General features: G+C 54.9%; 1 protein-coding gene across 1 annotated transcript in view; it reads left to right on the forward strand.

Moving 5' to 3' along the window:
• Positions 1-21,203, forward strand: part of PTPRN2 (protein tyrosine phosphatase receptor type N2) — a 248,121-nt gene that overhangs the window by 192,809 nt on the left and 34,109 nt on the right. The window contains exon 13 of the mRNA XM_087821303.1: positions 6,104-6,298. Coding sequence (XP_087677429.1) covers positions 6,104-6,298 — 195 coding nt within the window. The remainder of the gene's footprint in view (positions 1-6,103; positions 6,299-21,203) is intronic.

Raw genomic sequence — 21,203 nt, forward strand, 5'->3', positions numbered from 1 at the left:
CCCGTGTCCCCCCCGTGTCCCCCCCGTGTCCCGCCCCGTGTCCCGCCCCGTGTCCCGCCCCGTGTCCCCCCCGTGTCCCCCCCCGTGGCCGCCCCGTGTCCCCCCCCGTGGCCGCCCCGTGTCCCCCCCGTGTCCCCCCGTGTCCCGCCCCGTGTCCCCCCCGTGTCCCCCCCCGTGGCCGCCCCGTGTCCCCCCCGTGGCCGCCCCGTGTCCCCCCCGTGTCCCGCCCCGTGTCCCCCCCGTGTCCCCCCCGTGGCCGCCCCGTGTCCCGCCCCGTGTCCCGCCCCGTGTCCCCCCCGTGGCCGCCCCGTGTCCCCCCCGTGGCCGCCCCGTGTCCCCCCCGTGTCCCGCCCCGTGTCCCCCCCGTGTCCCCCCCCGTGTCCCGCCCCGTGTCCCCCCGTGTCCCGCCCCGTGTCCCGCCCCGTGTCCCCCCCCGTGGCCGCCCCGTGTCCCCCCCGTGGCCGCCCCGTGTCCCCCCCGTGTCCCGCCCCGTGTCCCCCCCGTGTCCCGCCCCGTGTCCCGCCCCGTGTCCCCCCCCGTGGCCGCCCCGTGTCCCGCCCACGCGATCCTCCCGGGGCGCCGGAGCCCCGCCTGCCGCGCGTCGGGCCCTGGCAGCGGGAGATGGTCCCCCCCCCCCGAGAGGCCGCGCGTCCCGTTCGGGGCCCCCCGTTGCATCCCGTCGCAGCACAGGTGCCCCCCGCACCTGATGACCGTCTCCCTCCCGTCTCCGCGCCCCGCGTTGGTCCCGGGGGCGCGGGGCCCTCGGCAGAACCTGAGGTCCCGGCCTTTCTCTCCCGCGAGTCCCCGCCCCGCGCGACGAGGGACTGAGAGGCGGAGGCGGGGCCTTGCGGGCGCGCGTGGGTCTGCGCCCCGGAGCCCCGTCCCGCGTGTCCCGGCCCCGCGCCGAGAAGCGGGCGTTTCACAGAAAGTGGCGGCCGTGGGACGCGACGCGGGGGTGACCCGGGGGGGGCGCAGCGGGGGGCGCGCGGGGGGCGCGCGGGTCACCCCCGCGGTCGGCGCTGGGGGCTCGGCCCGTCCCCGCGGGGCCCGCCCATTTGGGGCGCCGACCTTGGGGCCCCGGCTCCCTTCCTGCGCGAGCAGCGTGGGGTCCGCACCTCCCGTCGGGCTGCGCGCCGGCCGCTCGCTCACCCCTCGTGCGCCCTCGGGGTCGGGCCGCGTCGGGAGAGGCCCGGGCGCCCCGCAGCCCCGCACCTGCCCTGGGCTGGGCCTCGCCTGGTGTCCCCGCTGCCCCCGCCCCCCGGGAACCTGCGGGGGGGGCCGGTCCAGCGAGGGGACCGCTCAGGCGCCCAGCTCCCCGCGTGCCCCCCGCAGCTGCCCAGCGGCCCCGCTCCACGCGCCAGCCGAGTCCGCGCCCTTGGGTGGCGGGGCCGCGGGAGGTGCAGCCCGCGGGTGGCGGCCCGTCCCCGCCCGTCTCCCGGGCGCGCCTCCTGCCCCTGGGCTCCTGCTCCCGGGGGCAGCCAGTCCGTGCGTCTCCCGGCAAGGCCCGTCTGTCTGTCTCCCTCCCTCCCTCACGCTCCCTCTGAAAATCGGCGGGGAAAGGCCCTCGGGTGGGGATTAACCAAAATCAAGGTCACTTGGCGGACCTGCTCCGGAACCTCCCCTCCTGGTGCCCAGTCCCACCAGCGGCCCCGGGGCCTGGCCGCCTCCATCAGCTCCAGGGCCTCGGGCTGAAGGCTCAGGGCCGCTCTCCCTAAGTGGCTCTGTCTCCGCTCCGTTAAGGGGGAGTCGGCCTGGACCCCAAACATCGCACAGATTTGTTTAATGGGGGACCCGGGAGGTCCTGCACCTCCCTGTCCAGCCGAGAGGAGACACCCCCTCCCCGGGGCCAGGACAGGCACTGGGTGGGCCTGCGTGGCCTACGCTTCCTTTTGGGGTCTCTGGAACCTTCACCCGGGACTTTCCGTGGGTTTTACCCCTTTTCTTGCTGCCAGGATTATAAATTAGGAAAATTTTAAAACAGAATTGGGCCCGCCTGCACGTTTCCTCCGGCCTGCGGTTTACCCCACAAGTGCTCGTTGTCTTTGGCCTGAAGGCAACGCTCTCCCTCGGTGATCACACCTCTGTGCTTTATTTTTTTAAAATATGTTTTTATTAATTTTTTTAGAGAGAGAGGAAGGGAGAGGGAGAGAGAGAAACATCAATGACGGGAGAGTCATTGACCGGCTGCCTCCTGCGCGCCCCTCACTGGGGATCCAGCTGCAGCCAGGCCTGTGCCCTGACCGGGACTCGAACCCTGACCTCCTGGTTCATAGGTTGATGCTCAACCGCTGAGCCATGCGGGCCGAGCTCGGCTCTATATTTTAAACTCAGCAAACAGACTATTACGCACAGAACATGCACCTTGGAGGTGGCCGCATCTGTCACTCGGATGCATTTCCTGTCCTGGGAGACACGTAATTTGCGCCCCCACGTAAGTCGGATAACAAATGTCGGCCACTAGACGCAGGGAAATGCGTGGATCCGAGAGCAGTTAGTCCCCAAGTAACAAGAACCAACGTCGTAAACTTCAAATTACACTTTAAATAAATGTCCAGGCCCAGCCCATTCGTTCCCTCGCTGCCCGGGGGTTGGCGGGATCCTGCCTTCATTCGTCACTGTGGGGACTGCGATTGCCTTTCAGGGGTAGGTGGCACTTTTTAAATGGATGTGCCGCCCGCAGTGCAGGGAGGGGCCGGCCCACGGCTTGTCTGACAAGCTCTCGCCCGTCGCTGTGTTCAGAGGTCAGCTGTTACCCAGGGACGTCAAACCCATGGTCTAGTCTCCTTGACCTGGGCAGACTGTTATCAGGCACTAGTCTACATTTGTTCCCTGTTTTAAAGACAAGTTGGGCCCAGCCGGGCGTGGCTCAGCGGTTGAGCATCAACCAGGGATCCAGGAGATCGGGGTTCGATTCCCGGTCAGGGCACAGGCCCCAGTTGCAGGCTGCAGCCGATCAATGACTCTCATCATTGATGTTTCTCTCTCTCTCCCTCTCTTTTCCTCTCTGAAATCAATAAAGATATATTTAAAAATAATAATAATAAATAAAGACAAATTTGTTTTTCCTTAGACATATTTATTTTGTTTTGGTTAATCTTCACCTGAGGATGTTTTTTCCACTGATTTTGAGAGGGAGGGATGGGGGGGCACATGGACTAGTTGCCTCCACGCTCCCCGACTGGGGCCAGGAATTGAACCTGTAACCCAGGTACATGCCCTTGACCGGGAATCAAAACCCTGACCCTTTGGTGCTCAGGCCGACACCCTAACCACTGAGCTACACCAGCCGGGGCTCCTTAGACATTTTTAATTATCAAGTAATAGCTCAGAGAATGTGCAGAATGTGGACGTTTTTTGTTATTAATCCGCAAACTAACCAACCCTACGGACTGACCAGAAGGACCGCGTGGCGATGTCCCTCGGGGGTTTCTGCAGAGGGGCGGCGGTTTGCCTCCTGCCTGCGCCTCTGGGGACACTGGGGGCTCCTGGGACGGCCGGGGGGACGTGGCTGTAGGGAGGAGGTGAGACAGCTTCCAGCCGTGAGGGAGCGAGGCTGGTCCCCGGGTCGCGGCCGCACTGTGTGGGGGACTCCGTTTGCTGGGTGATGGGCCAGGCCGATGGAGAGAGCGCTGGGGAAATGCCACGGCACTGCCCACAGTGAGGCCTCCAGCGCCCCGGGTTCCGACTCATCTCTGCTGCTGTCGCAGACACAGCTGTGGCCTCCCTGTGCCCGACCCAGGCGGGACTGGCCCCTCTGTACGCCGTGTGTGCACCTGGCCACCAGCACCATTCTGAAGCCAGCGCGGGGAGTGGCCGTCACTGTGCCCCCAGCATCTGTGTGAAGCTCGTGCCACAGCCTGGGACGGGGCGAGCACGTTGTCCATTCCCACGTCCCAGGTCAGGACGTGAGGCCTGCTCACAGGAGCGGCAGAGGGAACACAGCCGCCTGCTGCATCTTCCCACCTGGGGTGCTTGGAGCCCAGCCTGTGGACGTCCTAAGGTGTCCTGAAGTGCCTCCCTTGGGTGGGTCCCGGGAGAGCTCAGCCACGAGCCCGCAGCCGGAGCAGCAGCTGGGATGCACAGAGGTGCAAACGGCCGGTGACTACGTGGTCCTTGGACACAGAAAGCCCGTCATTCGGATGGACCGTGAGACCCTCCGACCCTCACACGCACCAGAAGCTTCGTCAGGAAAGTCGTGAGTCACCCACACAGATGACCTTGGTGTTCATGGTGCGGACACTCCGCGATCCCACGGATTGCCTTTTGTGGACGCTCTCTGTGGCTCAGCCCTTTACACACGTGAGCTCTCTGCCTGCCCAACAGCTGTGCTGCCGCTAACATTTTACAGTGGAGACTCTCACCTTGCTCCGTCCGTGTTCAGTGGACAGTCTGGCCACTCAGGTCCAGGACACTGTGCCCACGAAGTCACGAGGGGGAACAGAAACTCGGGTTCCCTTGTCCTGCACCCCTGGCGGTCCCAGGACTGACAGGAGCTACTTGGTGTTTTATTTTGAGTGAGGAAACCTCACATCTCCACCGTCTCCCCAGAGGAGCCTTCTTGGGGGGCACGTCCCGAGCCCCTGCCTGAGCCGGGTGTGTTCACACCCCGGTCGGACGTGTTCTTCACCTAGATGAACGCACTGAGCCATCGGAGTGCCCGCAGAGACACTTTTTGGTGTGCTTTTTCCATAATCAGGTAACCTCCCCTGTGCATAAGTGGGAGATAAATGCGAAATGTACTTGGTGACTAGAACCATTCGCCTTATTAAATTACCCACAGTGTCTGGGCTTTTTTGTCTTAAAGATTCTGAGAAACCTTGGGCGAATGTTTTATACAAACCCATTGTTGAAAGACCATCTGTGAGCCCCGGAGCCCTGCAGGCGGCGGGCAGGGGGCGGTGGAGCCCCGAGCCTGCTGTATTCTTCTCGGTTCTTCCCTTTTGTTGGAGACGCCCTGGCCTCGCAGGCGCCCCTTTTCACGTCAAGTTCACCTTTTCGCCCTTTGTCCCCAGACGCCCACAGTGACTTTCCACAACCAGCTGCTCCAACGGGGCTGAGGGTTTGTACAGGACACGTCCCCAGATGGGGCTCCTCCTCAAAACACCAGAGGGGCAGGGCTGGTCACCGGGCCCTGGAGAAGGGCACTTGGGGTCACACCTGTTCCCAGGAAAGCCGAGCTGAGCAGGTGTTTCTATGTGGCGTCAGCCGGCTTTATGAAATCTTTAACACCAAGGAGAAAAGCAGCAGCGAGAAGGGAGGAGGAGACCGTGTCCGTGTCCGTGTCCGTGTCCGTGTCCGTGGTCCTCAGCTGCTGCACTGCACACAGGCCTCTGACAGGTTTCCTGGGGGGCAGGTGGGTGTGGCCTCCCCTGGGTGGCACCGAGACGACAGGGAGGGGCACATGGGACCCGCGGCTCTCCAACGCTGTCCCTCTCTCGTGACACGTGTTTACCTCCTCCTGAGCTCCGGTCCTCTTATAACCTTTTTCTTGACAGTGGTTTATTTTGCTGGCCCTGGTGACAGTGATACTGTCACTGGGAAGAACAAGGAATTCATGTCACGACTTTAGGATGCTTCCAAATGACATGTTGTTATGGAGACATGCTGGGGAGTGTCGGCTAAACCCCGAGGTGACAGGAGCTGGTGGCCCTCGAATCTGAGCACTATAGGCCGGTGCTGTGCAGGGCCACGGCCTTGGGCCACGGCATGTTTGAGTATCACCTGTGGACAAGGCCCAGGACACTCCGTGGCCTGTCGCTTCTTCAGGCCGTCACCCTGAGAGCTCCCCTTGAACCTAGAAACATTGTCTTTGGTCGTCTAGTCAGAGAAGCAGCCCCCTCCCACCAGGTACCTTCCTCCCCACACGCCTCCAATCCGTTCTCTCCTGTGTGGGCTCTTACCAGTTTGGTGGTGTTTTGGGGGGAAAAAGAACCAAAAAGGATATTTTCCCCGAACATCTGTGTGGGGTGTGTATGTGTGTGGATGTGTCACGGTGACTTCCCCACCCACACTGTGGCTCTGAGGACAAGCAGGTGGGTGAGAAGATCCACAAAGCCCACAGCGCCGGGTGGGCACTGACTCCACGCCTCCCTCTGTCTCCCAGGAGCTGTGCCGTCAGCGCATGGCCGTGCGCACGTCCGATCGCCCGGAGGCCCCGCACGCATCCCGGGTCAACAGCGTGTCCTCGCAGTTCAGCGATGGGCCAATGCCCAGCCCTTCCGCTCGGAGCAGCACCTCCTCCTGGTCCGAGGAGCCGGCACCGCCCAACATGGACATCTCCACCGGCCACATGGTCCTGGTAAGGCCCCGCCTGCGCCGCCAGCCCCGTCCCCCACACGCAGCCTGCGCGTGTCCTGTCGGTGACCACCGCTTGGTGACCAGCCTGAGCTTCCTGGGCAGCTGCCGAGCAGGGTGCAAACCCGATGTCCAGCCCATCTGCTGGGTCTTCTCAGTGTGAGTGGCCAGTGTGGACCCGGCGGCCTGTTCTCCTGCCCCTGGTAGGAAGCCCGAGGGGCTGGTGCAGAAGCCTCGCCCTGGGGACACGTCCACTGGCCTCTTTGCAGGGTGGACCTGCTCCCTGCCCCGTCCCACCCTCCTCAGCCGTGTCAGCCTCAGAGGGACCGTGATTGCCCTGGCTGTGTCCTGCCCCTGGTGTATAATTAACATCTGAGTTTTATTAAGCGAGGCTTTCAGAACCCGGCTCTTCTCACTGCCGTCTCCTCAGGGCCCTCGATCCTGCTGTCTGGGTCTCAGGCTGTGTCCTCAGGGCCCTTGATCCCAGTGTCTGGGTCTCAGGCTGTGTCCTCAGGGCCCTTGATCCCAGTGTCTGGGTCTCAGGCTGTCTCCTTAGGGCCCTCGATCCCGCTGTCTGGGTCTCGGGCCTCAGGCTCCTTCCTGTCTGGTGCTTGTACAGCTGGAACACAAGCACCTGGCCGTGACCTGTGACGCTGATGATGACAGGCAGCCCCACCCTCCTGGGTCTGGGATGGTTCCCACTGGACAGTTAATTCCGCAGGCTCGGTGTGAGATGCGCCTCCAGGTGTCTTTGTTGTTGTTAAGCACTTAGTCTCAGTGGAAACTGTTGTGAGTTATTTATTAAATAACAGTATAGACGATACAGTTGAACCACAGACAGCTGGGGTCTCAGTTTGCTCGGCTCCTACAACAAATACCACAGACATTTGATTTTCACGATTCTGGAGGCTGGAATTCTGGGGCAGAGGCACCGGCAGAATCGGGGTCCTGCGAGGGCGACTCCTCACTCCGTCCTCACACGGTGGAGGGGTGAGGGGCTCTCTGGAGTCCCTCTCAGAGGGCACTAATCCCATCCTGAGGCTCCACCCGCAAGACCTAAGATGTCATCTCACCGGGGGTTAGGTTTCAACATATGAATTTGGGGGGACACAGACATTCAGCCTGTAGCTGCCAGGAAACCAGGCTTTCGCTTAAAAGTCTGACTGCAGAGCCCAGAGATGGGGCCTGGGGACGCCCTGAGGACCCCGATGGGGCTATGGTGCACCCTGGGGTGCTGTCAGTCTTTGGGTGCCCAAGTCCGAAAGGCAGAAAGCACAGGATGCCAGACCGTTTGGACCAGATGAGGGAGTTGGGTGAACACAGCCGCTGGCTGGGAGGTAACCTAAAGTGAGGCAAAGTCAACAAGTTCAGCCCGGCCGGCGTGGCTCAGTGGTTGAGCGTAAACCCATGATCCAGGAGGTCCTGGTTCGATGCCCAGTCAGGGCACATGCCTGGGTTGCGGGCTCATCCCCAGTAGGGGGCGTGCAGGAGGCAGCCAACCAACGACTCATCATTGATGTTTCTGTCTCCCCCTCTCCTTTCCAAATCTCCCTAAAATCGATAAAAAAACATTTTTAAAAAATAAAACTTAAAAAAAAGTTCAACTTCCTCATCAGCTGAGCAGGAAACAGCACATCTTTGCTCTGCGCCCCCCCAGCCAAGGGCCGTGCGGGGCGGGAGGATGCCCGCGACAAGGCTGCCTGTCGTCACGCTCTCCTTTACGGCACATACGTGGCAGGATAGCGAATCCACTAGACTGTTTTCAGCAGTACTTGTCCCTTCTAGAAAAGGAAACTCAGCCGAAAGTTCGGATTTTTAATGAGATTCTTTCAGAGAGCTTTTATACAATAAATGTTCCCAATATTTTTATATTTCAAGACACGAGTTACGATTTGATGGTATCTCACGTCCAAATGGGACGCGAGAATATTGTACTTTTCATAGAGAATCGTGTTTGGCGTTTGCAACATGAGAGCAAACGTAGTGGTTAGTTCTTCAAGGAAATCCGCAAGCAGTCACGTGGCCACGGCACTGCCGAGCCTAATAGGAGGTGTCCCTGCAGGAGGTTGGTAGCACTGAGAATCTGACACCGCGTGTTTCTGAGTGCACCCCACACACGCCTACCCACCCGTCAGGCATGAAGTGTGCTTGGCCTGTTCCCCGGACGCCCTGCACACACAGTGCAAATTCAAGGGTCTTTCTCATGAGCCAGCACTTGGCCTAAGTGGGATGTTAGCAGACACATTCCGGCAGGAGGAAGCTGGGCAACGAAAAGGAAGCATGTGCTCCATGGGTGCGACCACGTGGACCTGCATGAGCACTGGGGCCTGGAGGTCTGTCCTCGCTCCGGTGCCCTGACCATCTGTCCTTCTGTCCACTGTGCAGACAGGTTCAGGTGCTGTCTCCACCCCATTTGCCCCAATCTTCCTGTGATTTCTGAACAGAAAAATTCCTGTCTTCCAGCAGTTCTAGAAAATGACAAACCACTTATAGTCTAAGCGTGGCTCCCCCCTTCTCCCCTCTCTCCTGTAACGGAAGCGTGTGGGGCATCCTTAGTCCCGCCTCTTCACTCCCTCCATTTTCTTCTTGTCTGTCTGTGCCGCATCCCGGGATTTCCTCAGGTCTGTCTTCCAGTATGCATTGCCTCTCTTCAGTGGTGTCTAATCTACTATGTAACCATCCATTGCATTCATCATTTCAAGGCGTATATTTTTCATTGGCAGTCGTTCTATTTATTCTTTTTAAAATCTGCCTGCTGTGTTGGTCTTGTCATATTGTTGATCCCCACTTTAAGATTTTCAGTCATTATAAATGCAGTTCCTCACCCAGAGACTCCCAGACCACGCGTATATTGTAAATCTGAGCCTCAATCAACTAGATGAGGCTGAGGGTCCAAACATCTTCCTATTCTGAGTCCATGCGGAGACAGATACGCTTGCTTGTGTCCTGCACCAACCCTTTTACCAAGAGTGTGATCTGCTGAGAGTCCTGATTTATGTGGGGGTCTCACATCCAACCTCTGCCTCTTGCATGGCAGGGTTTCCCCTGGGGCCTCACATGGACAGAGAAAACCAAGGTCTTGCCCTGCCCCCTCCCTGAAGGACTTGAGCAACTTCAGGTCACATGGCTCCGACTCTGGTTTTCACTTCCCTCTCATTTTGGATTCCTGAGGATTTTCTGTTGATCCAGCAGCTCCAGGTATCTTGCAGAGGAGGCTCTTCAGGTCACTCGCTCTTCATGTCTCTGGGGACATAAGTCCATGCAAGTCAAACAAAGACAATGGTGCAAATGGTGAGCTGCCATTTATTGCACCTCCCTCGATGGCCACATCTAAGAACCGACTTCATGTCCTGCAGAATAAAGACAGACGTCAGACAGCTGACTTCCCCCACTTACCTTTCTGGAGGCAGGCAGAGGCTTTACCTTGCTTCAGGGAGCACCTGCATACCTGTGTGTCTAAAATGAGCCATCTGGGCCGGGCCAGTGTGGCCCAGATAGTTGGGCACCAAAAGATTGCCAGTTCAATTCCCTGTCAGGGCGCATGCCCAGGTTTCAGGCTCGATCCCCAGTAGGGGGCATGCAGGAGGCAGCTGATCAGTGACTCTCATCAATGTATCTCTCTCTCCCTCTCCCTTCATCTCGCTCTTTTAAAAAAAATCAAAACATTTTAAATAAATAAGTAAATAAATAAATAAAATGAGCCAACCAGGTGAGTGAGGACAGGAGCCTAGGCCGGCAGGCAGGTGGGCAGGGGGCCGGACCCTAAGTGCTCACAGCTGGTGGCCATGGAGAAACTCCAGGTGACACGTTGCGATGGTGCTGTCCGCTGGGTGCAGGCTCCGGGTGCTGTCCCTGCTTTGTGCTGGGACCGAAGAGCACAGAGGGTGACACCTGAGAACCACCTTCCACTCCCACAGCACCCACCACACCTGGAGAATACGCGGGCCTGTCGCTCAGTCCACAGCATGATTGACAGCTGAGCTGGAAAAAAGATGAAAACTGTATTTGCTGGTCTTCTCTCTGACTTTTCACCCTAAGAGTGAAAATGATTTTTGAGAGATCAACTCTCTTCGCTCTTCTACTCCGAACTCCATGTCAACGCAGTTGGATGAGGAATGTTCGCCAGCCGGTGATCGTGGCTGGCACTTGAACCCTAATTTTCCCGCTTTCTCCACGGTGTTTTAGCCGCTGACAGAAGGTCTGGGAACCAGACCCAGACCTCTAGGCTTTGTTCCCTCCGAGCAGGTGTGGTGGCTGAGAAGATAAGTGTTTGAGTCTTGTGTGAGCTTTTCCGGTGTTGCTGCATTTCTGTCCCCTCCCGTTCTTGTCTTATTGCTCATGAGCATGTAGCTCGTTGGTTTTAGGAAATTAAAAACCAAAGCACTCTGCCCGGGCCAGGCCGTACGCTGAAAGGTTGTGGGTTCGATCCCCGCTCGTGGCACGTGTGGGAGGCAAACAATTGATGTTTCTCTTTTACATCAGTGTTTCTCTCTCTCCCCCTTCCCCTCTCTCTAAAATCGGTAAACATATCCTCAGTGAGGATTAAAATAATAATAATTAAAAAGCCAAAGTATTCTAATTCCAATGAGCACTTTTAGAGTTTCTGCCAATATTTTCTAATGTGTGTGGAATCCAGTGTTTCCCATCTGGATACAGGAGAGAAAATTCCTGTCTGTCGCTCTCCTAGGCACCCTCACAGCACCCGCTGGAATCCTTTCTTCTTAAAATCTTCATCGGAAGATCGTAATGAGCACATCACTGGTACAGGACATAAAAGGCTGCTGCTAAGAAAAGATCAGTGCTTCATAACGGGCGAGAAGCTGTCTGTGTCGCTAGGCAACCTCCCTCCCCTCCTCTCCCCTCTTCCCTGAGGCCCCCCGATAACCGCTTTCGTCATCTTTCGAGTAAAAATTGCCGTCTCTGGGCTCCTTCCTGTCAGTGGGTGACAGTGACGGTGGTGGGTCTCTGAGAGGATCGGCTCCTACGACTGTGACTTGGAAACGGCCGCCCGGATTCCGTAGGTGACATCAGCCGGGGGGAGGGCGTTGAACACGAGTGGGCTGGTGCACAGCACACAGACGGCTATTCGCGGCCTGCTTGCGAACCAGGCCCTGTAGCAGCCGGCACCGCCCAGTCGCCCGATGCCAGAGCAGGCCTGATGGACGCGCCCTCGTTTCCCCATCACGCGGCGTTTCCTCGCCCGGGGGCACCGCCGGCCCCTCGGTGCCTGGGGTGCGGTGATGCTGTTTGTTCTGGAAGATCTGGTTTCCCCCTAGAATTTGTTAACGTCTCAGAGGCCTTCCCAGGGGCTGGTCTCCGCAGCTCTTCCCCCCACATCCCTGCCTTTCCCATCAACTCTCGAATCCCAGGCTGGTTTGCAGCTGAGTTTTGTACATAAATGAGGGGAGCTCTGGCTTAAAAGTAAATTTCATGTCAAAGGGACATGGTTGAGGCCAGAATCAAATTTTTTTGTTTGGTTGCTTTTGGGGGTCTTTTTGTGTTAATCCCAACCTGAGGACATTTTCTTCCATTGATTCTTTTAGAGAAAGTGGGGGGGGGGAGCATGGATGTGAGAGACACATCGATCGGTTGCCTCCTGCACGCACCCCGACCAGGTTTGGGGCTCGAACCTGCAACCCAGGTACGTGCCCTGGACTGGGAATCGAACCCTGACCCTTTGGTGCACAGGCTGATGCTCGAACCACTGAGCCACACCGGCCAGGGCCAGAATCAAGTTATTTTCTCATTTAATAAGGACTCTGTGTTCATTTATATTAGTAACATTTACTGTAAGACAAATACTTGCAAATGCATCTTTCCTCTTTCCAAGTCATGTGTGAGAAGCAGGCAGACATGGAGCTTTTGCCAGTTCAACCACCTTGCTGTCTGTTCCACATCAAAGTCCTGGAACCGCCCCCTTTCCCCGTAAAGCTCAGCGGTCGTTTCTGTGCTAAAAGTTCACAGACTTGATCCAGATGGAAGGAGGGGGTTTCACTGTTGCTGAGCAGCCAGGTGTGACCCAGAAAGGACACAGTGAGAAGAGTTTAGTCCAATGGAAGGACTGGATCGGCCCTGGCCAGGCCGCTCAGTGGTCAGAGCATCGTCCCACGGCTCTAAGTTTGCAGGTTCAAGGCCCGGTCGGCACATAGAAGCAGCAGCCAATGCAGCAGCAGTAAGTCGATGTCTCCCTCCCTTCCTCTCTCTCTAAAATCAATCTTTAAAAATTAGAATGATTGGCTCTGGCCACCGTGGCTCAGTGGTTAGAGCATTGGCCCTCGCACCACAAGGGTCTCGGGTTCGATTCCCGGTCAAGGGCACGTACCTGGGTTGCTGGTTCGAATTGGGCCCGGGCGGGAAGCAACCAAGCGCTGTGTGTCTCTCACATCGATGTTTGGGTGTCTCTCTCTCTCCCTTCTACTCTCTCTGAAGAGCAATGGAAAAAATATTCTCGGGTGAAGGTTAAAAAATAAAAATAATTCTAAAATTGGAATGATTGGATGTAGCACATCATCTTTCCTGGGGTTTCTTCCGAGTTTTCCACCGTTTCCCTGTCATCCGTGAAGGTGAGCATATCGTTGGTAGAAACAAGACGCCTCACCTGTGATGTTTTGTTTGAGAAACAGCTAGTTCGGGAGTTTGAGATGCTGCGGGCAGAGATGTTAAACTTTTAAAAGACAAAAATTAGTACAATTATCATAAAATCTAATGAATTTTCCTCAGACCTGTGTTCATTAAGGTAGCTGCAGGCTGCTGTTTAAAACCACGCACTGTCACTGACGGTGTTTTTTATAGTCTGTGGACCACATCACAAAAGAAGAGAGGCCCAGGAAACGTATTTGGTAAAGGCAGGTGGCCTGGATGAGCAGCGGCCCTTTCATTAACACACTTCCCTTGTTAGCTGTGTAATTAATTGTACGCAGCCCAGGGAAGCTGTGGAAATTGCATTCTGAGATGTATCAAAGCTGACTTACGCTTCAGACGTCCACGCAATTTGCCATTAATGAATTCGAGATGGAAGCCTCCAATCTATAATTATTCCTTCCCGTTTGAATGACAAGCGAAGAATTTTATCAGCAGACTTTTAAATGAAAGGGGATTAGCAGCTAATGTGGAAACTGTTCATCTTCCTAATGAAAAATAATTCTGAAGAAAATGTTTAGTGCAGAGAGAGGTTTGATGAAAGCATTTGCCATTAAAATGGCCATTTTCTGATGCTCCGTATGAATTTGTCTACGTTTGTCAGCAGGGTGCAGATATTTCTGAAAGTGAATGAATATTTTATAGGATCCAGAGCTGCTCGTGCATCCCAGGAATGGATCCTGCGGTATTCCCAAATAGTCCGTCCAAGGTGAGAGAGTCTAAGAGCCAAAGCTGGAAAAATTAAAATACGTAAGAATGCTCTAGAAGAAATTAAAGTTTGTTGCTTAGCCTAGAAAGCTGCCTTTAGCCCCTTCCGAGCACCTATTTAAGACTGTAGACAGTACATGTTGTTTTTTAAAAAAAAACTGTTAAATGGCCCTGGCCAGTGTCGCTCAGTGGTTAGAGCATCAGCCCTCCCACCAAAAGGATGTGAGTTTGATTCCCGGTGAAGGGCATGCACCTGGGCTGCAGGGTCGATCCCTGGCCCAGTCGGGGCACGTGCAGGAGGCAACCAATCCATGTGTCTCTCTCACATCAATGTCTCTCACTCCCTCCCTCCCTCCCACCCTCTCTCTAAAAGAATCAATGGGAAAATATCCTTAAGTGAAGATTAACAAAGAAAACTCTTAAATGAAGCACTGGCATCCATTGGTCCAAAACGTTTCCACTGGCATCACTGCCATGGCTCAGTGTCTCACCTCCACCTGCAGTGACCCCGACCATTACCTTTGCCCTCATGTCCGACACAGAGGACACACGGAGATCAAGTCAGAGGCCAGGGAGCTGCCCCCCTTTCCTAAGGCGGTTCCAGGGGGTGGTCATACCCTTGATTCATTCAACAGATATTTACTGACCACCTCGGGTGAGCCCAGCTCTCCACCCAACACTGGAGAGACCTCAGGGACTAAGTAATGGGCTTTGAGAAGTGCCTGAAAACACACCTTGTGTTTATTTCTTTGTCCTGATTTTTCCCATGGCGTTAAAGGCATGGACCGAATCCTGATTTAAGGCCTCATCTGGTTAGAGCCCCATGTCACTGTGAACAGGAGAAAGATAGCGTCCAGGTTTCTCTGGAAACTTGACCTGGGAGGGACGGGCACTTCTATGGACCTTGAATGTGTGTCCCAGGGCAAGGCTGGGCTGGAGGCAGGCTGCTGGTGGGCACAGCGGGGCCCTGAGCTCTGCCCTGGTCTTTCCCGAGTTCTGAGCTCCCCCTACACTTGGCAGCCAAGGAGGTGATGACGTACGGTGCAGATACACAGTTTCATTTCTCAAAGATTTGTTTTCTCAAGCCCAATATCTTGTTGGTTTCAGTCTGAATGTCTTTTTTTTTTTTTTTTTTAATATGTCTTTATTGATTTCAGAGAGGAAAGGGGAGAGAAAGAGAATAGAAACATCAATGATGAGAGAGTCATTGATTGGCTGCCTCCTGCACACCCCCTGCTGGGGATCAAGCCTACAGCCTGGGCATGTGCCCTGACCCGTAATCGAACCATGATCTCCTGGATCCTAGGTCGATGCTCAACGGCTGAGCCATGCCGGCCGGGCTAAATGTGTCCCGTTGGCTTCAGCCTGAATGTGTCCTGTTGGTTTCAGCCTGAATGTGTCCTGTTGGCTTCAGCCTGAATGTGTCCTGTTGGTTTCAGTCTGAATGTGTCCTGTTGGTTTCAGCCTGAATGTGTCCTGTTGGTTTCAGTCTGAATGTGTCTTGTTGGTTTCAGCCTGAATGTGTCCTGTTGGTTTCAGTCTGAATGTATCTTGTTGGTTTCAGCCTGAATGTGTCCTGTTGGTTTCAGTCTGAATGTATCTTGTTGGTTTCAGTCTGAATGTGTCCTGTTGGTCTCAGTCTGAATGTATCCTGTTGGTTTCAGTCTGAATGTATCTTGTTGGTCTCAGTCTGAATGTGTCCTGTTGGTCTCAGTCTGAATGTATCTTGTTGGTTTCAGTCTGAATGTGTCCTGTTGGTTTCAGTCTGAATGTGTCTTGTTGGTTTCAGCCTGAATGTGTCCTGTTGGTCTCAGTCTGAATGTATCTTGTTGGTTTCAGTCTGAATGTGTCCTGTTGGTCTCAGTCTGAATGTGTCTTGTTGGTTTCAGCCTGAATGTGTCCTGTTGGTTTCAGCCTGAATGTGTCCTGTTGGTCTCAGTCTGAATGTATCTTGTTGGTTTCAGTCTGAATGTGTCCTGTTGGTTTCAGTCTGAATGTGTCCTGTTGGTTTCAGCCTGAATGTGTCCTGTTGGTCTCAGCCTGAATGTGCCCTGTTGGCTTCAGCCTGAATGTGTCCTGTTGGCTTCAGTTGAATGCGTCTTAGTGTGCTCAGCCTCCTCCAGTCTGTCTTCCTCTCACAGACGTCTGTGTCACGTGGAGCCCAGTTCGTGATCTTGGTAGTGATTCCGTCACCGGACCCCAGGGGTCTGCAGGGCTAGTACAGTTTTCCCCACCTGCCAGGGGTAATCTTGCCAGGACTGCGTTTTTCACGGGGCCATGTGCTTGTTACAGACACTCATGTGCTCTCACACCTCTGTCTTTCCAATCACCTGAATAAGTGTAAAAGTATATCAAAGCATCCCAGGTTAATTGAGTTGTTTGGGGTTAAGCTACTGACTGTTACTTTTCCGTGATACTTTGGGCAAACTTATCTTCCGTGAGATTTCATGGGGTGGCTGAGAAGAGTGATCAGATATCCAGATGTTTCTGTCCATGTAACGAAAGACAAAAGCTGTTGGCACTGGTGGGTTGTCGATGGAGTTTTTCAGATGTTGATGCAGACCTTTGGCTTCAGGTTAGAGTTAAGGCTGTGACTGAGATCTCTCCCGGCTGTGGCTGTCGGAGGGGTAAAGAGCTGAGAGTTATGGGATAGTTTGCAAGCTAAAGGGTTGCAGAAATTTAGGAGTATAAGCAAGAGCAGGTGCGACAATGAAATCAGCTGAATCTATATTCAATAAACAAAATCCCCTAATTTACTCTATAGCCAATCCTGGCAGCTCTGCCTATTTCTCCCCCCCACACTCTGTCCTGGAACCTCAGTCTCTGGAGTCCACATGGATGGTCCCAGCTTGTGCCGTCGACTCCGCCTGCAGCCAGTGCCTTTTAAAAGCATCTTATCGCCACTTCCTCTTTGCCTTGAAACTCTCTATGGCCTCCTGTTGCTCTTAAAGTAAACGTTTCCTTAAAGACGACCAGACTTGGGTGGGGAGCACACAATAGAATATACAGATGTCATATTGTAAAGCCGTACACCAGAAATTTATACGATGTTATTAACCAGTGTTACTCCAATAATTTAAATTTTGTTGTTGTTAACACTCATCCGAGGATGTTTCTTTCATTGGTTGTTTTTTTGGAGAAAGTGGAAGGAAGGGCGGGATGGACAGAGAGAGAGAGAGAAACATCGATGTGAGAGAGACACATCCATCGGTTGCCTCCCACACAGGCCCTGACCAGGGCTGGGGACTGAACCTGCAGCCCAGGTGCATGCCCTTGACCGGGAATCAAACCTGAGACCCTTCTGTGCTCAGGCCGATGCTCTAACCGCTGAGCCGCACCAGCCAGGGCCCAATGATTTAATTTTTTTTAAAAACTTCACACTTCTCCCCTGTCTGACAAGCTCCTTTTGCTCCATCGGCCTGGCTGCCTGTTTCTGGAATGTGTAGGGTCCCTTCCTAACCTGGGGCCCTTGCCCCTGCTCTCCCGGCCCCCTGCAGCCCCCCGACAGTCCTCTGTGTTATGAGTCCCTCCCCATCTTTCCAGATGAGCTCAGGAATCAGCTCTCGCCCCCAGTCCCGTTTTTATCACTGTCTAAGCTTTCTCATGGATCCTGCTATCTGACGTTGTCTTTCTCAATTAGGCTTATTTAGCTTGTATGTTGTCTGTTCTCAGATAAAGAAACCAGCCCCAGGAGGGTCGAGTCTTTCAGCAGGAACACACCACAGCCCCTGACACATACGATATACTTAATAAAATTAGTCGAATGAGTGAATAAATAACTAAAACCAACACTTGAACAGGAATCTGAGATTCTGTGCAACTCTTAACTCTTCCAAAATTAGAGGCGGAATCCAGCCCTGGCCAGTTTGCTCAACGGTTAGAGTTTGGCCCAAGGGTTGTGGGTTCAATTCCCAGACAAGGGCACGTATCTGGGTTGCAGGTTTGATCTCGGCCCAGTCGGGGCAAGTGCAGGAGGCAACCAATCGATGTGTCTCTCTCACCAATGCTTCTCTCTCCTCTCCCCTCCCTCCCTCCCTGCTGGCACCCAAGGGTGGCCCGGTGTGGGACTAACAAGTGGGGTTACTTCCTTAGTGACCCTGGAAGCCGACCTTCAGTGTTGACACTATAAACGGTGCCCAGGACAGTCTTGGTTACGGCGTGACCTTGGGGGCCGTCAGGAGCTCGCTCCCACGTCGTGTCTTACACCAGCATCTCCCAGGAATTCCTCGTCTCAAGACTGGTCTGAAATACTTCCCCCTCCAAACAGTAATAAACACAATAAATAAGCGGAGAGCGTGGAGATGTTCCAGAACCACCCCTGGTTCCACGGAGGGCCGTCGAGCCCGCTCGGCTCAGCCACGCGCTCACGTGTTGGCTTCACCCGCACAGGGAGGCGACGGAGCCTGGGGCAGAGACCAGCAGCCCGGAAACCACGGGCCTCACGGTGTCGCTGGTTCCTGCGCCCCTCACGGGATGACCGATGCTGTCACCCGGTGACGTCTGGCGGAGGAGCCTCCACAGCGAGGGCACTCCTGCCGTCGCCCTTAAGTTCCGCGTCCACACCGCGGCCGGTGGCGCGTGTCTGTGGGGACTTAATGTGCCACGTTCCCCAGTCGGGGGGAACGTCCCCAGGACTGTAGTGCAGCCAGGACCCGGGAGAGAGTGTCGGTTCCTCCTCGTCAGTGAGAAGCTGAGACCTGCCGTGACCACCGCCCCTCCCGCGTGGGTACTTTGCATTTATGAAAAACGCGTCCTGAGTCACCACTGTCAGCCAGCTTCACGAATACCTACGCGACCCATGATTTCTTTCTTTACTTTGGCTGGTCCTCACTCGAGGGTGTTTTCTTCCCATTTATTTATTTTTAGAGAGAGTGGAAGGGAGGGAGGGAGAGAGAAAGGGAAACACCGATGTGGGAGAGACACATCCATCGGTTGCCTCCCGCGCTCGCCCCCCACTTGCTGGGGATTCGAACCTGCCACCCAGGTACGTGCCCTTGGCCAGGAATCGAATCCACGACCCTTCAGTCCGAGGGCCGGTGTTCAAACCACTGAGCAACACCAGCCAGGGCCGATTCCCATTTTACGAAGCCGTAAATAAAGGTTCGGTGAGGCTGGATGGTTTCCCGCAGGTTCATGGTGGAGAAATAGCCATGAGGGGACCCAGCCCTTTTGTTTATTGAGTTAAGTCTTTTGGATCAAGCCCAGTGCCATCTCCACTTTATTAGAGTTGCTCCTCCAGGCACCATAAAGGCCTGTGAATAGTGTAACATTATCCAGAAGATACAATGTGTTCTTGTGATTATTAACAAAACCCTGTTATGCTCCAGAGCGTCCCAAATGCTCCGTTTTCCTGGCAACCGCTTTCCTGTCCTCAGGGGGTTGACACTCCAATCAGAAAATATTGAGGCCAAATCAACGCATCGTGGGTTCGTCTCCGTCTTGGAAAGGCAATGACACTTTTGTTCCAAGGGCCTGGGACGCTGTGTGAAATGACGTGTGTGTGACACACGGGGACTGTTTCCTGAAGAGTCATCCCGAGGCATCCAGTCCTCATAGGTTTTCTGCCCAAATGGTCCGATCCTGTGGGCTAGAAAAAGGCGGCAGGAGATGGGGGGCTGGAGGGAGGAAGTGTTTGGGTTGGGTTAATATCTCATAAATGGGGCCAATGAAAGCTGATATTATTCTCAAGGGGCAAAAAAAGCCTCAAAGAAATTCAAGTGCGTCTCGGCTGTTGTAGAAGATAATGCCGCTCGATCTGAGGGCAGAGTGTGTGTTGGTTTCTAATTCAGAAACCTTGGGCCTTCCCCCCCCCGCAAACATTTTGAGCTGAGGATGATCCTTCCTGCGAGCGCAGTGAGCCCAGGTCCTTGGAAGGGACCAGAATTCAAGGTGTAGACCCTTCCCACTCAGGACTCGTCTGGAATCAGCGGGGGCACCGCTCCCCTGCTGGGCCTCACAAGTATGAACATGGCCCTGGACGGCGGATGGCATGGCTCAGTGGTTAGAGCATCGGCCCACGCACTGAAGGGTCGTGGGTTCGATTCCTGGTCAAGGGCACGTACCTGGGTGGCAGGGTCCATCCCCGGCCCTGGTTGGGGTGCGTGCAGGAGGCAACCAATCAATGCGTCTCTCTCACATCGATGTTTCCCCCCTTCCACTCTCTCTAAAAAAATCAATAGAAAAAATATCCTCAGGTGTGAGGATTAACAAAAATAAAATAAAATAAAATAAAATAAAATAAAATAAAATAAAATAAAATAAAATAAAATAAAATAAAATAAAATAAAATAAAAAAACAGGTGGAGATCTAACAGGTTGGTGACAGGCGTGTCTCGAGAGGAGGTGCACTGGCACTGACCCTGAAGTCTGGATGGGCTCGCGCAGGAGGATCAGCATGAACAGGCCAGAGGGTGGTGATGGGGGGAAAGTTACTGGGACAGTCGGAGGTTAGCAACAGGACGTCTGGACAAAGGCCGGGGCTCACCTAGGCACTGAGGGTGGTTCCAGAAATGGGTGGTATTTTTAACCAGAACTGGTTACGTGGCCGCCCGGTGAAGGAACCAGGAAGGTGCCAGAGGTGACCTGCAGCAAGTGGGCTGCACACGTGTGAGATGAAGCCGGCATCTCGGACTCGAGCCCTGTTGCCTTCTGGGCTGCTGGGGACTCTGGGTGCCCTCAGCGGAGCAGGAGGGTCAACATGGTTGGTTCTGTTGTTTTTGCCTCTGTTTTTTGTTAACACCACCCACTGTTTAATATTTTGCACACAGCGAGCAGCTCGGTGTCTCAAATACATCACACCCAGAGGATTCGGAAAAGCAGGCCAATTACAGGGCAACTGACATCTGTGCAAACAGAGGCGGGAACGAGGGACGGCCGATCCAGAGATCGCCCGCACTCGGGCCCTGGAGTTAACATATAAGACGTGACGAACACCTACCTAATATCTGGGGGTGGGGGATATTAGGACCAGGGCTGTGGTGTCCCCATTTCCTCTGTTAGCATGCGCCCCAGGAAATGGCATCTCTTTATTAAATAAAAGCCATTGGCACCAACCGGCGTGGCTCAGCGGTTGAGCATCGACCTGCCATCCAGAGATCGCAGTTCAGCTCCCGGTCAGGGCACGTGCCCGGTTGTGGGCTCGATCCCCAGTCGGGGGCGTGCAGGCGGCAGCTGACTGATAGTTTTTCTCTCCCTCTCCCTTCCTCTCTCCCTAAAAATCAACAACAAAAATTAGTAACAGCCGTCTGTCTGACAGGGTGACGTGCCTTCCCCGGCCGGGGCTCTCACCTGGCCCCTCCAGCCGCCCCCTCAATGCTCTGCCGAGCTCTGGACGGTCTTGTGCGATCCCCACTCCCGACCTGACCTGCGGGGCTTTGTGAATTAACTGTCTCCGCTTGGTTCCGACTGGATACATGAAGTAGTTTAAAAGTGTGTTGTATACTTGCAGTGGAATAATTTCAAACGATCGTTGCAACATAGTATCTGTTTGTAACTAGTGGTTCTCTGAGAAAAAGGAAAGGACTTCCAGTGCCAAACACTATTTACTAAGGTGTTTCCATTAG

Source organism: Miniopterus natalensis, chromosome 10, assembly GCF_054644295.1.
Source record: "Miniopterus natalensis isolate mMinNat1 chromosome 10, mMinNat1.hap1, whole genome shotgun sequence".
Classification (NCBI taxonomy): domain Eukaryota; kingdom Metazoa; phylum Chordata; class Mammalia; order Chiroptera; family Miniopteridae; genus Miniopterus; species Miniopterus natalensis.